The sequence below is a fragment of the Taeniopygia guttata genome, chromosome 4A (genome assembly GCF_048771995.1).
Source record: "Taeniopygia guttata chromosome 4A, bTaeGut7.mat, whole genome shotgun sequence".
Lineage (NCBI taxonomy): Eukaryota > Metazoa > Chordata > Aves > Passeriformes > Estrildidae > Taeniopygia > Taeniopygia guttata.
This window is the reverse complement of record NC_133029.1, coordinates 16,692,156-16,705,507: the sequence shown is the minus strand read 5'-3', so window position 1 is coordinate 16,705,507 and position 13,352 is coordinate 16,692,156. Positions and strand designations below refer to the sequence as shown.

The window sequence follows — 13,352 nt, the reverse complement described above, 5'->3', positions numbered from 1 at the left end:
AGAGTAAAAATAATGATGCTTTAAAGACTGTTAACATCCAGAAGTGTTTGAAGGGCAGACCTTTATACCATGTGCTCTTTCTTGCATCTGCTTTACCCTTTTTAAAGATGCCAGAGCAGGGAAGGGTTACACTGAACAGATCAGTCAGTAGGTGCAGTTTATAGCTGTTCTTAGGAAGATTTAGAATAGCTTGAAGCAGGATGGTAGACATATGGCTTTAAATCATCTTTCTGGGCCTGTTTCAGCTGAACTGACCTGCCACTTACCTTTAGCTGCTGTGACATCCAGAGTTTTCCCTTGATCAGCCTGTTTGATACCGAGCTGCCCAGAGGTTCTCAGTGTGTTTTAGCAGCTCTGTGGTACATACAGTATGAAAGCTCTCTGTTGATCATGACAAAATCTATCACTTGGATTTGTCTGTAATTGTACTTAAGATTGTCTTTCCTGATTTGTGCTTCCATATATTGTTTCCTTTACTTTTAACTTCCTTAGGCCTCTCTGTGGATTTTACAGTCTGATGCTGTATGTGCTGCTTGCCTTATTTGCCAGCGCTATTACATCTTTTTTTAAGTGGAATCAACACAAACATTGCCATTCGTTTCAGGCACCCCTATATAAAATCTGGGAATGGATTCTGGGGTTTTGCTTGTTATTTAAACATCTGTGTTTAGAAATGGGATAAAAAAATTAGGTTTGATGGACTTGGTTCTTTCTTTTGGTGCATCCTAAAAGGAAAACCCTTCAAGTCTCACACCCCTTTTGTCTTAAGGCAGCCTTTCTGTTGGAGATCTGGTAATGGTGAATGGATTGCTGTTCCAACTTTCTCTGCCCCTGAACTTCCTGGGAACAGTGTACAGAGAGACAAGACAAGCACTGATAGATATGAATACTTTGTTCACACTTCTCAGTGTAGATACCAAAATTAAAGTAAGTAGTAGCTTATTTTCCTAAAGTATCTGGGAATTTAACAGGGCTGTTAGTGGCAATGCTATCATTTCACCATGTTCTCATCTTCCAGGTTTAATTTCTATTCATAAAAGAGTTGTTGTGTGTGAGTTTGCTGTTCTGCCTCTTCTTTAAGTGCAGTTACTGCAATAAGTTAATTTTTTTTCTTGCAGAGAAGCAAAAATTGCTTCACAGAAGCTGTGTTTGTATTGAGATTTTTTAATTTAAGTATTCATGCCTCATGCTTGAATTTTTATTGGTAATTAATGATGCAGAATATATTGCAAAAGAAGTTATGAGGCAGAGTGTTTACCGCAGGAATTTTTACCTCCTTTGGGGAAAAGGAGGAGCAAACCAATGTCACTTGTGCAGCAAATTATGATTATTTTCCACATATCTGAGCTGGAGTGTCTGTTTGCCTTTTTCTGAGGTGGGAAGGGGACTGTTGAGCTTGTTGAAGTGTTGGAGATAATTTCTGCGCAGCAGATAAAGTATAACTCTTCTTTTCATAGGACAAAGAGCTGGCTCCACCCCTGCAGATCACCCCCCAGACTGCTTCCATTGCCTTTGACAATGTGCATTTTCAATATCTGGAGGGGCAGAAAGTCCTTGCTGGAGTGTCCTTTGAAGTCCCTGCAGGAAAAAAAGTGGCCATTGTAGGAGGTAGTGGGTCAGGGTGGGTAAATGGACTAAATATGCCAATCAATGCAGAATTTAGATTCTTAAATGTGGTGCTGCTTGTGTTTGCTTTTTATTTTGTATTATATTTATGTTTGTACATCATTCCTGATTGGAGATTGTAAATGGCAAACCAGAATGTAACATTAACTTCAATTCTTTTCAATTCCAGGAAAAGCACCATTGTGAGGTTATTATTTCGTTTCTATGAACCTCAGAAAGGAAATATTTATGTTGCTGGACAGAACATTCAAGATGTCAGTTTGGAAAGTCTGAGAAAGGCAATAGGAGTTGTGCCTCAGGTATTCCATGTTTCCTACTCCCTGTTGGAACAGTAGTTCTAGTCCATTGTACTAGTAATTCTCAGTATCTGGCACTGTTTAGTGAAGGCCAGTCCTAATGTAGTGGTGTTGCATGGTGACTTTCAAAGGAACTAGACTTTTTTCCCCCAGGAAGTATTATGGTTTTATATGCATCGTCGTATAGATCCAATTTTCTGAAATGTGTTTAAGCCTCCCCATGAGAAACTGCCTCCAGCTTTAAGTGATTTAGCCTTATAGTTGATTACCACCCGTAATGAGTTAGCAAAGTGGTGAAACTATGCATGACATACATATTTAGGACACAAAATATATTAATCCCTTTTTTGGGAAAAGAAATGTCCCCAAACACTTTTACCTTCAGACTGCGTAAAGAAAATACAAGCCATTCTGTATTGATTCTTTCACGGGCTGGGGGCAGTTTTGAAGCTGATGTTCATAATTTCTTATTTAAAATGTGCTTCCCACAAATGCAGGATCCTGTTCTCTTCCATAACACCATCTACTACAACCTGCTCTACGGCAACACAGGGGCCACAGCAGAGGAGGTGCACGCGGTGGCCAAGCTGGCAGGGATCCACGATGCCATCCTGAGGATGCCCAAGGGCTACGACACCCAGGTCGGGGAGCGAGGACTCAAACTCTCAGGTTGGCTCCCACCTTCTTTGTATCCCTTTTGCTGCCTCGAAGTTTCATGCAGAGTTTAATCCTCAAGTTTGCTTTTAGTTTATTTAGCTTATAACACAGAATCATTAAGGTGGGAGATCTCCAAGATCAAGTCCAACCTTTGAGTAAATCCCACCATGCCCACTAAACCACATCACCAAGTGCCACATCCACTCCTTTCTGGAACACTTTCAGGGATGGTGACTCCACCAACTCCCTGGGCAACCTGTTCCAATGCATGACCCTTCAGTGAAGAAATCTTTCCTATCATCCAACCTGAACCCCCCCTGGCCCAGCCTGAGGCTGTTCCCTCTCCTCCTGTCCCTGTTCCCTGGAGCAGAGCCTGACCCTCCCGGCTGTCCCCTCCTGTCAGGAGCTGTGCAGAGCCACAAAGTCCCCCCTGAGCCTCCTTTTCTCCAGACTGAGCCCCTTTCCAGCTCCCTCAGCTGCTCCTCATTTGACTTATGTTCCAAACCCTTCCCCAGATCCATTCCCTTCTCTGGACACTCTCCAGCCCCTTAATGTCCTTGCAGAGAAGAGCCCAGAATACCTACCTGCAAAGGCTAAATATTAATATGAAGGTCTGCAGTTTAAGGCAGGTGTAGTCTGCAAGGTGTTCAAAGGAATGTATTTTCAGGGGATAGTGTTAAATGAGATTGTAAGTGAGGTTGGCAGTGTATCGAAGTAAAAATTATTTCTGTCATGATCCTTTTGGGTAGTGGACTAAAATTGGGAACTTCATGTGTGTTTTGGGCCCTTCTCATGCTGAGGGATGCAGTGGGTGCAGACAGAGGTGCTGCCTGTTGCAGAGACAGTTCTGAGGGGCATTTCTTTCTTTGCAGCTGCTGCAGTTAGGAGTCCTGGTGCCTTTGAAAAAGGGGGTCAGAGGGTACAGCCAGTACCTAGAACATGAGTGCAGGAGAAAGTGTGCATGCTGCAGAAGGGGATTATGCAGAGACCTAAAAGAGAAAAAAATATGTGAAGCACAGATCTGGGTGAGGGAATAGAAGGTGCTAAATAGGTACTGGCAGAACTGAAGAGAATCGTGCTAACAATGAAAGATTTGTCTTGTGCTGCCTGTCTCCCCACACTCATAATTGCTAGAAAGAGGATTTGACTGACAATAGGTTTGACATGTCTTGGTGTTGATAGAAGAATAGAATGGTTTCAGTTGGAGGGAACCTTCTAAAAATCATCTAAACCAATGCTTCTGCTGCAAGCAGAGGCATCTTTGACTAGACCAGGTTGCTCCATGCCTTAACCTTATGTTGAGGTTTAGATTGGATTTTAGGAAAAAGCTCTTCACCCAAAGGTTTGATCAGGCTTCTCAGGGTGGAGTCCTCATGCCTGGAGGGATTTAACAGCCGTGGATGTGGCACTTGGGGACATGGGTCTGTGGTGGCTGTTGTGGCTGGGGGAATGTTTGGTTCCATGGTCTTGTGGGGCTTTTCCAACCTGCATGGTTCTGTGTCCCTTCCTGAGTCTGGAGCATTCTGTGTGGGTATGTTGGAGTTTCCTTCTGACCTCGTGACTCCTGTAACAGAGCCTTTCTGAAAATGGGTTCTGCCTTTCCTCCATCCTTCAGTTTGTGCTGCCACTGGGATGGTCATAAGCACCCACCTGCCAGTGCTTCCACAAAGGTGGTGTTCAGAAAGGTAAGGGAATTGTGTTCTTTTACTGCTTTGTTTATATTTAAAGAAGAAAGAGTATGTAAAATACTCAGGAGAAAGGCAGTGGAATTATTTTGAGCTGTGACTGAGCATCTGCCACTGAAAGAACAGCTTCAGTTTCTTTTTTTCAACTGTTAGGTAAGTATTGACAAATGCCAGTTGTAAACAAGCTGCAGGAATGTGTGCAGCCAGGGTACAGGAGTCTCAGGCCAGTGCTCTCAGAACTGGTGTCATTGTTGAAAGGATTTGAGATATCAAATGGAAGACTCTGAGTTCTTTCAGTGGCTCTGTAAAAAGATACTGCTAATTGGAATCTATAGGCCTCTCAATAGTAGATTGGCTCCCTAAATTCTTAAAAAGATATGTATTGGATTCATTTCAGAATCAGTTTGTGAGGGTTTTTTTTAAGTTGAGTGAGGCTTCTTCAAGTCTGAGGAGAACACAGAGTCCTGAATTGTTCTGTTATTTTGTGGCAGGAATAGGGGGAGTAAAAGCTGCGTGAATTGAAGTGATTCTCTTTAAAATCCAGGGGTTTATGTGCACAATGGAAAAACAATGCTGCAATGACAGATTTGCCAGTTTAAGTGGTGATGTAGCATTTCGTGCAGTTCTTACTGTTCTCAAGGATTGATTCATCAAAAGTAAAGAGTGAAAAACAAGTTGTTTGGGCTGTTGCAATTAGAATCCACATCAGTGTTGTCTAATAGATGTGTAATAGGCAGAGCTGCAACTGCCCCAAATCCCTGACACTGAATGGAACAGTTACTGTGCTGCTGCCCTCAGTGTGAATGGGGAAAATACAACATGAGTGGATCTGCTGCAAATATGAGGGATCTGGTTACTGAAATATGTCTGTCAAACGTGGATATTGTCAAGCTGTAAGTTTTGAAGATGCTGTACAGGGGAGGGAGGGAGAGCACACTAAAACAGACTGAGTAAATCATAAAGTTCTAATTGCTCCTGAGTTCTGCCAAAGACAGTTTGAAATGTGAACTGCAGCATTACCACCAGCCTTTTAAATGGTTTATGAAAGCATGTTCTCTCCTGATAGGAATGGAACATTAACAAGAATATAATGGTATTAAATGGAATGTTTTGAAGTCTTGCATAAAACAAAAGAGGACAAGTGCACAAATGTGACGTGTTTGCGTCGCATACCAAATGTTTAGCAGATTTTAAGTTCTCAAATGCACCTGTTTTCCTGTCTGTAAAAGTTGCCCTGAGTTATTCTTGAGTAGATGTTGGCTGTAAGAATTGTTTAGGAAGGAAAGTCATCCGAAACTGGGTTATGTCAGAAACCACCAGGCTGTAGATTGCAGGCTGAAGGTAGTTTTCTATACAATATTAACTGTTCTTGAGTGAAATTTGCAATTATGGGGTGGGAAGTTGGATGAATATCGAGGAGAGACCTGAAAGACACAATGTGTGAGCAGGATGCCTGAAATCCAATACAGCAGGTGTGGACAGAGCAGTGGTGAGAGAAAATTGGATTTGTATGTGCAGAGTTACTGGATGGAGCAGAGCTTAGGCCAGGTGAATGGGCTTCTACTCCCAGGTGTACAGAGTGAGTAACTGTACAGCATTGTTACTCACCTGTGTCAGACTTTTGCTTTGGAGTAGATACAAAATAGTTCTCTGTCCTTTCCAAAAGGATGAGCAATCTTGAATCACTAAATTTACCAGGGAGCAGGAACTTGTGTGCTGTCTTATGTAACATGTCAGACATTTGTCAGCAGTGACTATGATGTCTATTAAAAAAGGAGGAAAAACCCAACAACCAGCCCTCCAAAATCATGTCTGCTCTTGAATTTAGACTATCACAATTGTAACTTAATATTTTTTCTTTTTTTTTTCCTCTTTCCCCCTCATTCAGGAGGAGAAAAGCAAAGAGTTGCAATTGCTAGAGCAATGTTAAAGGAGCCACTTATTTTTCTCTATGATGAAGCCACATCATCTTTAGATTCAATTACAGAAGAGGTAAATTGGTATAAAAAATCTAGAAATTAAGTAATACAATGATGTTTGATTCTGATGCTTTTCCTTGTTCTTTTCCTCTCAGAATTCTGTTCTTTTTCAAGTGTTTTCTCAGTATGATTAAGAGATGCTGTATTGAAGCAGTTCTCCTAAAGCGTGGAGCAGAGATGCTCAGTCCATCTACCCTGGAGATAGTGAGGGATATCAGCTGTCTCTGGGGTATTTTGTTTCCACTCTGGAAGTCCCATTCACCTTAACACATTCATCCCTTGAAGCTGGTGCTTCAAGGTGCCATGAAAAAAGCCAAGTAGTTGAGACATAATGCAGGACAAACCCCCCTGATGTATTGTGCAGCAGATGCAGGTGATGTAGGTGTGACCTGCAGTGCTGGTGTTCATTTGTGTTCATTCCACAGGAAGGGCTGTGACATGGATGTGGTGACCCTGTGACAGGACCTGCATCAGCCTTCATAACAACATCTTTGCTTAAGCACAAAACTCTCAGCACCAGCAGTAATTTCCCAAACTAATGTCGTCCAAAATGAGCTAAGCAACAGCTCTGTTCACTTATGCAGATTGAGTGAATTTATTGACCTGTAATCACTAAATTACTTTAATTTTCCAGATGCAAAGAATCCAGAGGATGAGCTGTACATCCATATAGCGCAGCAATGAAATGTAGCAGAGCCTCCTCGTGGGCCAGAAATGTCCACATCACACTGAGTTCTCAGATTTTTCCTCTCTTGTTTTGCTGTGTCTGTGCAAGAGTCATAAGCAAAGCAGAATGTTTCAGAGTAGAAATGCACTTGGAAGACAGCAAATGAAAATGAGGCTTTTCCACAGGAGTATGCCTGGGAATGGAAATGTTTTCTGACAAAAATTTTCAGAGAAATAAAGTGGATACTTCACGTATGGTAGTGAGGGCACAAATTCCCCATCAGTGCTCCATGCAGAGGGATGTGGTTTGGAAGGTGGCATAGAGCTCACAAAGGAAACACTGAATAGATAGATAAATTATTCCCAGAATTGCTCTGCCTTTGTCCCACATTAGCATAATACTGAGAGGGATTTTTTTAATTTAACAATCGTGGGAAGGCATTAATATTACAACCACGAGGAGTTCTTATTTTCAGATGCTTTTACTGCTGTTTGCTGCTTGTGTAGCATGGCTCCGTAGGGAAGTTTTTCCTGAAATGAAGTGACACTTCTCTTCCTTTGTCCCTGGGGATAGCTGTGTTTTTCTGTGAATACAAGCTTTTTTTTCAGTTTGAGCAAAACCACAGATATTTCATGTTTGGGACTCTTCTGTTTCTCCTGTACATACTCGTGGCTGTTTGTTATTGGAAAGCTGTAGCAGTACCAGAGATGATTTTCAAAACTTATTTACAGTAATTTGCATATTTCCAGCAGCATTTTATTTCTCCTTATCTCACTCAGGAGTGTGTAAGAGTTTGTGTCTATTCCAATCTTGCAGAATATTCTCAAAGCCATGAGGGCCATGGTGAAGCACCGGACGTCGATTTTCATTGCCCACAGATTGTCCACGGTGGTGGATGCAGATGAGATCATCGTGCTGGATCAGGTGAGGGCTCACCTGGTGCTGTGGGATTTTCACATCGTGTCAGGGTTTGGTTTAGGGATAATGTGTGTCCAGTTTGAATTGTTAGACTCCCACCAAGCTGCTGGAAGTTTTTTCTTTGCAAATGAATCATGTTTGAAAATTCCAGCCCAAGCCTGGCATGCGAGACTGTCTTGTATGTTGTTATTTTTATGCCTTACTGTTGTGTGTTTTTAATCTAATTTTTTGCATGCTTCTGTCATCTGAAGTTTCCTAATGTGTTCCCCCAATTCATGCTTCACTCTCATTGCTATTTTTCACATACATCCATTTTTTCCTCTCTGTGGAAAGAGAGAGGACAACATGTTCCGTTTCGATGCAGATAGAACTATTGCAGGATTGTTCAACCTCATTATGTTAAAAATCTGAGCACCATTCTTTGTTGTACCTGTAGAAAAGTGTGATTGTTCCCTTTCTGTTGGTTTCTTTTCTAAGAAAAAACCAACATGTTTCAACATTTTATTCCCTAATATCAGTGTTCAGCTGTTACCTCATACTCATCCAAAGTCCATTTTTTCTCTATTATCCATATCTGGCAAGAGATTTAAAATATACAAATGTCCTTATGATAACTTCATAGTTATTCTTTTAACTGGTAATGCTGAAAGTACAGTGCTCTAATCTGCTGATAATAGATGTTAAATTTATCTCTGCATTCATTTTTATCAGTTGCTATTTATAAGCTTTTGCTCATAGGTGTCTTTAGTGACTTAAAATACACATCTAAAAGCAAATAAATTATTCCTACACTACATCCAATGATTTCATGGACAATTAGAACCATATCTTATGAAATAGTGACATTTGCTACACAACACTTAGCTTTATATGAATCTCAGGATGAAGTAGTGGAATAAATCACTTGCAGTGCTCCATGGAGTTTTTGTTTTTGATCTGCTTTGTTTTTTCAGCTTTTGCTGAACAATCCTCTCCTAAGGTGTATCCTTCCTACAAGTGCACGTTAAAATATCTCACAAACATTTTGTAACGTGTCACAAGGCAATTGGCAGCTTTTTGTTTTCCATGCAATTTTTCACAGCTTCCTGAGAGCGTGTTTTGTGTTGTAGTGTAACTGTTAAATTAAAAATAAAAGCACAGCCTCGAACTGTGAAGGAGCCAGGGTGCTTCCTTTGCTGAGGGATGGAATTGTGGATGAGGGAGGCAGCGCTGCCGTGTGCTGCTGCCATCCCAGCAGGATTGATGTGCTAGCAGCCAGATAAATAAGGCTCAGGAGCAAGGATGAGACAGGGTGATTGTGGCTGGTTTTGCTTAGCAATGCTAATCATGGAATCACAATTCCAGCACCTTTGCTGAGGTAAGATCAGAATCATTCCTGAGTGAGTAAAGGTTGGAGTAATGATACAAATCCTTATGCTGTGGAGCTGAGCAGAGAAGTTCCATTTTTAGGATTGGTCAAGACTTAATAAAAAGAAGCTATAATTCAAAACCTGGTCTCTACTCCAAATTAATCACTTAAAGAATTTAAGTAACTTCTGCAGTTCTGTTGATCAAGTGTACGTTTGTTCAGATTCCACTGCCACAACTACTAATAGAAGTGCCAAGACCCAAATTCTTTCCCAGCTTGTCCATCAGCAGATGTCACAAGGAGATAGATTTAATTGTAGATCAGAATTTAGAACTGATATCAAATCCATGTGGTTGTCTGTATAATGAGAAGGAAAAGTAGCTGGAGAATGAATTAATGTATCAGTTTAATTTGAAGCCAGTGAATGTGTCTCTCAAAGTAGAAAATGAGTTTGGTTTTTGAAGTGCTGGTATTTCTCTGTAGGGTTGGAGATCTCATGGGATTCTCCTCTCCAACTCTTCCTTTCCATGCTGATAGTCAATAAATCATCTCTGCTCCTCACAACAGCCCAGAGAACTGAACTGCTCGCACAATTTTCATGGTGGTGATTGCAGTGATACAAGCTACAGAGCACCTATAACAGCACAGTTTACACTAATTGTTTTCAGGATTTGATCCTAGATGTTCTTTGCTTGTTTAATATAAACCCCTCTCTATCTGCTCTTCACTTTTAGCTTCTTCACCTGTGTTTGTTACTGAGCAAAGATAAATCTGCGTTTATTTTGGTACACTTCTGACACCTTTGCAGGAGTAGTTGAGCACCTTGCTTCTCATATTGAGATCCACATTTACTTTAGTAACTCCTGCAGTTTAGATAGGAAACTTTCCATGCTGGTGGGCTTCAGATTTTGTCCAGATGGACAAAAGGCACCTTCAGTCTGAGAAGAGCACAGCTCCTTGTTTCAGCTGGCAGTGCCCACACAAGTGAGTGCACTGTACAGTCAATCCTTCCTTGCTGTTTCAAGCTCTTGCTCATTAATAACTGCTCTAATCCATACTGTGAAACTGTGGTCCAGAGGCTGGCCTATTGCTAAAGATCTGGGAATGTGGATTCCTGACTTCCTGCCCTTGTTTTGCAGGGTAAAGTCGCAGAACGTGGCAGGCACGCAGAGCTCCTGGCAAACCCCAGCAATCTCTACTATGAGATGTGGCACACACAGAGCAGCAAAGTGCTCCACAGTCACAACCACCCAGACTGGGAGGTGAGAAGTAGCCACACATCCAAAGAGGAGGAAAGGAAGAAGCTAGAAGAAGAAATTATTAACAGTGTGAAAGGCTGTGGGAACTGTTCATGCTGAATAGGATCTGGATCTTGTATAGTAGGTTAAAAATGCACAAGAATATAGTGAAATACAGCTCTTGTTTTTAAGTCAGCATTCAAAAACTTCTGGGTTTTGCAGTTTTTGAATTTTACAGTTTCACAGAGGGACATAATTTCAACCAAAGGAGTTCTATTTTTGCATCTTTAGGAATCTCTAATATTCAGTGGCATCTGCAAGAGCTGAGCATTTTCAGAAACTTTAAACTTTCCAACCAAGGGTGTAATTTATGGCAATTTTTAGACATTGATAAATTCTCCTGGTAGTCGCCTGATGTGGATTATTAAATTGTAAACAGACTTGTCCTTGATTTACATTATTTCTCATCATTGATGGTTGATAAATGCGTCATGTTTTAATTGTAATTGGGCTAATTTGAACTCATTTGCTAGTGAGGAAGATGCCTTTTAAATTCTTCAGTGGTGTTCTGGTTTAAAATCTTCCTTGTAAAGAGTAAGAACAGCCTCAACAAAATATTAGACTTCTAGTAGCAAACTAAATATTGGAATTACCCCTCTCACCTTTCAGAAGTACGTTTGATATTGCACTATCAGGAAATGGATTGATATTATTCTAAAGGAAAACTAACAGCATTTTTAAGTGAAAAATGAGCAAATCCGAGTTCAGAATTCTGTATCCTCAGCATCTGCTGTAGTAGTCAAAGCAGAATACAGTTGCCCTTTCTAGTTCAGTCATGGTCTTAGGGAGCAATTAAGATTCAATAAAGACTTCCATAAATTTCTATTATCTCATTAATGTATGAGAAAATGACCTGGATAATGCTGAAAGCATTGCTATAGTAATCTCCTCATTTCAACAGCCAAAACTTCTCCAGTGGGAGGAAACCTCAGCCTTTGGGATCTGCAGGACACTGTGGATGTGTCAGGTTTGGGTGGGGGCTGAAGGGGTCACATCTGGGAGAAGGTGCCAGAAGCTTCCCCTGTGTCCAGCAGAGCCAAGGCTGAGCTCATCTGCAACAGGGCAGTGCAGTGCTGGGATGATGGATTTGGGAAGGGAGGAAAAGCCTTGGAAGTGTAAGAGCAACTGCAGCCAGAGAGAGGAGTGGGAAATGGGAGAGGAGCAGCCCTGCAGACACAAGGGCAGGGAAGAAGGAGGGGCAGGAGGAGCTCCAGGCACTGGAGATGAGATTCCCTGCAGCCCATGGGGGTCCACAATGGAGCAGGGATGCACCTGCAGCCCGGGAAGGAGCCCTGCATGGAGCAGGGATGCACCTGCAGCCCAGGAAGGAGCCCTGCATGGAGCAGGGATGCACCTGCAACCCAGGAAGGAGCCCTGCATGGAGCAGGGATGCACCTGCAGCCCAGGAAGGAGCCCTGCATGGAGCAGGGATGCACCTGCAACCCAGGAAGGAGCCCTGCATGGAGCAGGGATGCACCTGCAGCCCAGGAAGGAGCCCTGCATGGAGCAGGGATGCACCTGCAGCCCGGGAAGGAGCCCTGCATGGAGCAGGGATGCACCTGCAGCCCGGGAAGGAGTCCACGATGGAGGCAGGGGGATGTTCCCAGAGGAAGCTCTGGCTCTGCAGGAAGCCCACACTGGATCAAGCTCCTGGCAGAACTCATGGAGAGAGGAGCCTGAGGTGGAGCAGGTTTGCTGTGACCCCATGGGGGACCCAAGCTGGAGCAGCCTTTTCTTGAAGGACTGCATCCTGTGGCAAGAGGACACATGGAAAAACCCTGGGGCCAGGGAAGAGAATGAAGGGGAAGGAGCAGCAGGAGCAATGTGATGAACTGACCACAGCCTCCATTCCCTGCCCCCTGCACTGCTTGGAAGGAATTCTGAAGTGAAGTTGAGCCTGGGAAGAAGGCAGGGATGGGAGGAAGGTGTTTTAAGATTTTGTTTCATTTTCTCATTACTCAACTCACACTTCTAATTCATGGTAAATGAAGTTAATTTCCTCAAGTAGAGTCTGTTTTGCCCATGACAGTAATTGCTGAATGGTGTCTCCCTGTCCCTGCCTTTCCCACAAGCCTTTTGTTGTGTTCTCTCCCCTGCCCAGCTGGGTGGGCACCCAGCATCCAGCCAGGGAAGTTCACCATTTCTTTAGCACGAGCTATCCTGGTGTAATTCTTTATGTTGAATTTAAAAATTAAAATATTTCTCTTGGATGCTGAAAAATAACTTTGTTATTTCTGAGGAATTACACTGGTATAATTACACTGATATAATTACATTTGTAATTCAGATGGAAGATTTCTCTTGTGGGCACTAGGGAAGGGCCAAATTTGGTGCTTCGGGAAATTTAATTGCAAATGGTGTTTATTTTTTTGTTATACCTCTCCCCTATAACTAAAAATAGGAACATAACTTAAAAGGAGTGAAACCTTTTCTAGTTACTTACTTTCTCTCTCTTAAAATGATGGGTGAAAAACCAACCTGGCATCAGTCTCCAGTTACAAATTATTCTAAAAGCACTTTAATTTTCATCCTTGGAGTGCAGAAGTAAAGTGAAGTCCAGTTAATGTAGTGGCAGTGCAGAATTCCAGCTTACAACCTTCCCTTTATTTTCCCTAATTGTCTCCTGGTTGAGCTGCTGACAGCAGTGAAGGGACTGTAATGGTGCAGTTATCTCCCAGCTGCCAGAAATAGCAAAGGTTTATTGAAAGCCTTATTTATGAGGAATCTCCCTTTCCTGCATTGTGATAAACACCAAACCCATGGCTCTTCCCCTGCTCTGCAAGAGCTGATGTTGGAATTAATCTGTCTGCTGTTCATGCACAGGGTAACAGGCAAAAGCTGTAAATAGTAATATTTCAATCCTAAGATTGTTTTCCTT

At 42.2% G+C, this 13,352-nt stretch overlaps 1 protein-coding gene across 1 annotated transcript in view; it reads left to right on the top strand.

Annotated features, from left to right (window-relative positions):
• Positions 1-11,297, top strand: part of ABCB7 (ATP binding cassette subfamily B member 7) — a 35,485-nt gene extending 24,188 nt beyond the window's left edge. Inside the window, exons 10-16 of the mRNA XM_012573069.5 lie at positions 770-927; positions 1,458-1,621; positions 1,796-1,925; positions 2,420-2,591; positions 6,153-6,256; positions 7,727-7,834; positions 10,316-11,297. Coding sequence (XP_012428523.5) covers positions 770-927; positions 1,458-1,621; positions 1,796-1,925; positions 2,420-2,591; positions 6,153-6,256; positions 7,727-7,834; positions 10,316-10,534 — 1,055 coding nt within the window. The 3' untranslated portion in view covers positions 10,535-11,297. The remainder of the gene's footprint in view (positions 1-769; positions 928-1,457; positions 1,622-1,795; positions 1,926-2,419; positions 2,592-6,152; positions 6,257-7,726; positions 7,835-10,315) is intronic.
• Positions 11,298-13,352: the final 2,055 nt, after the last annotated feature.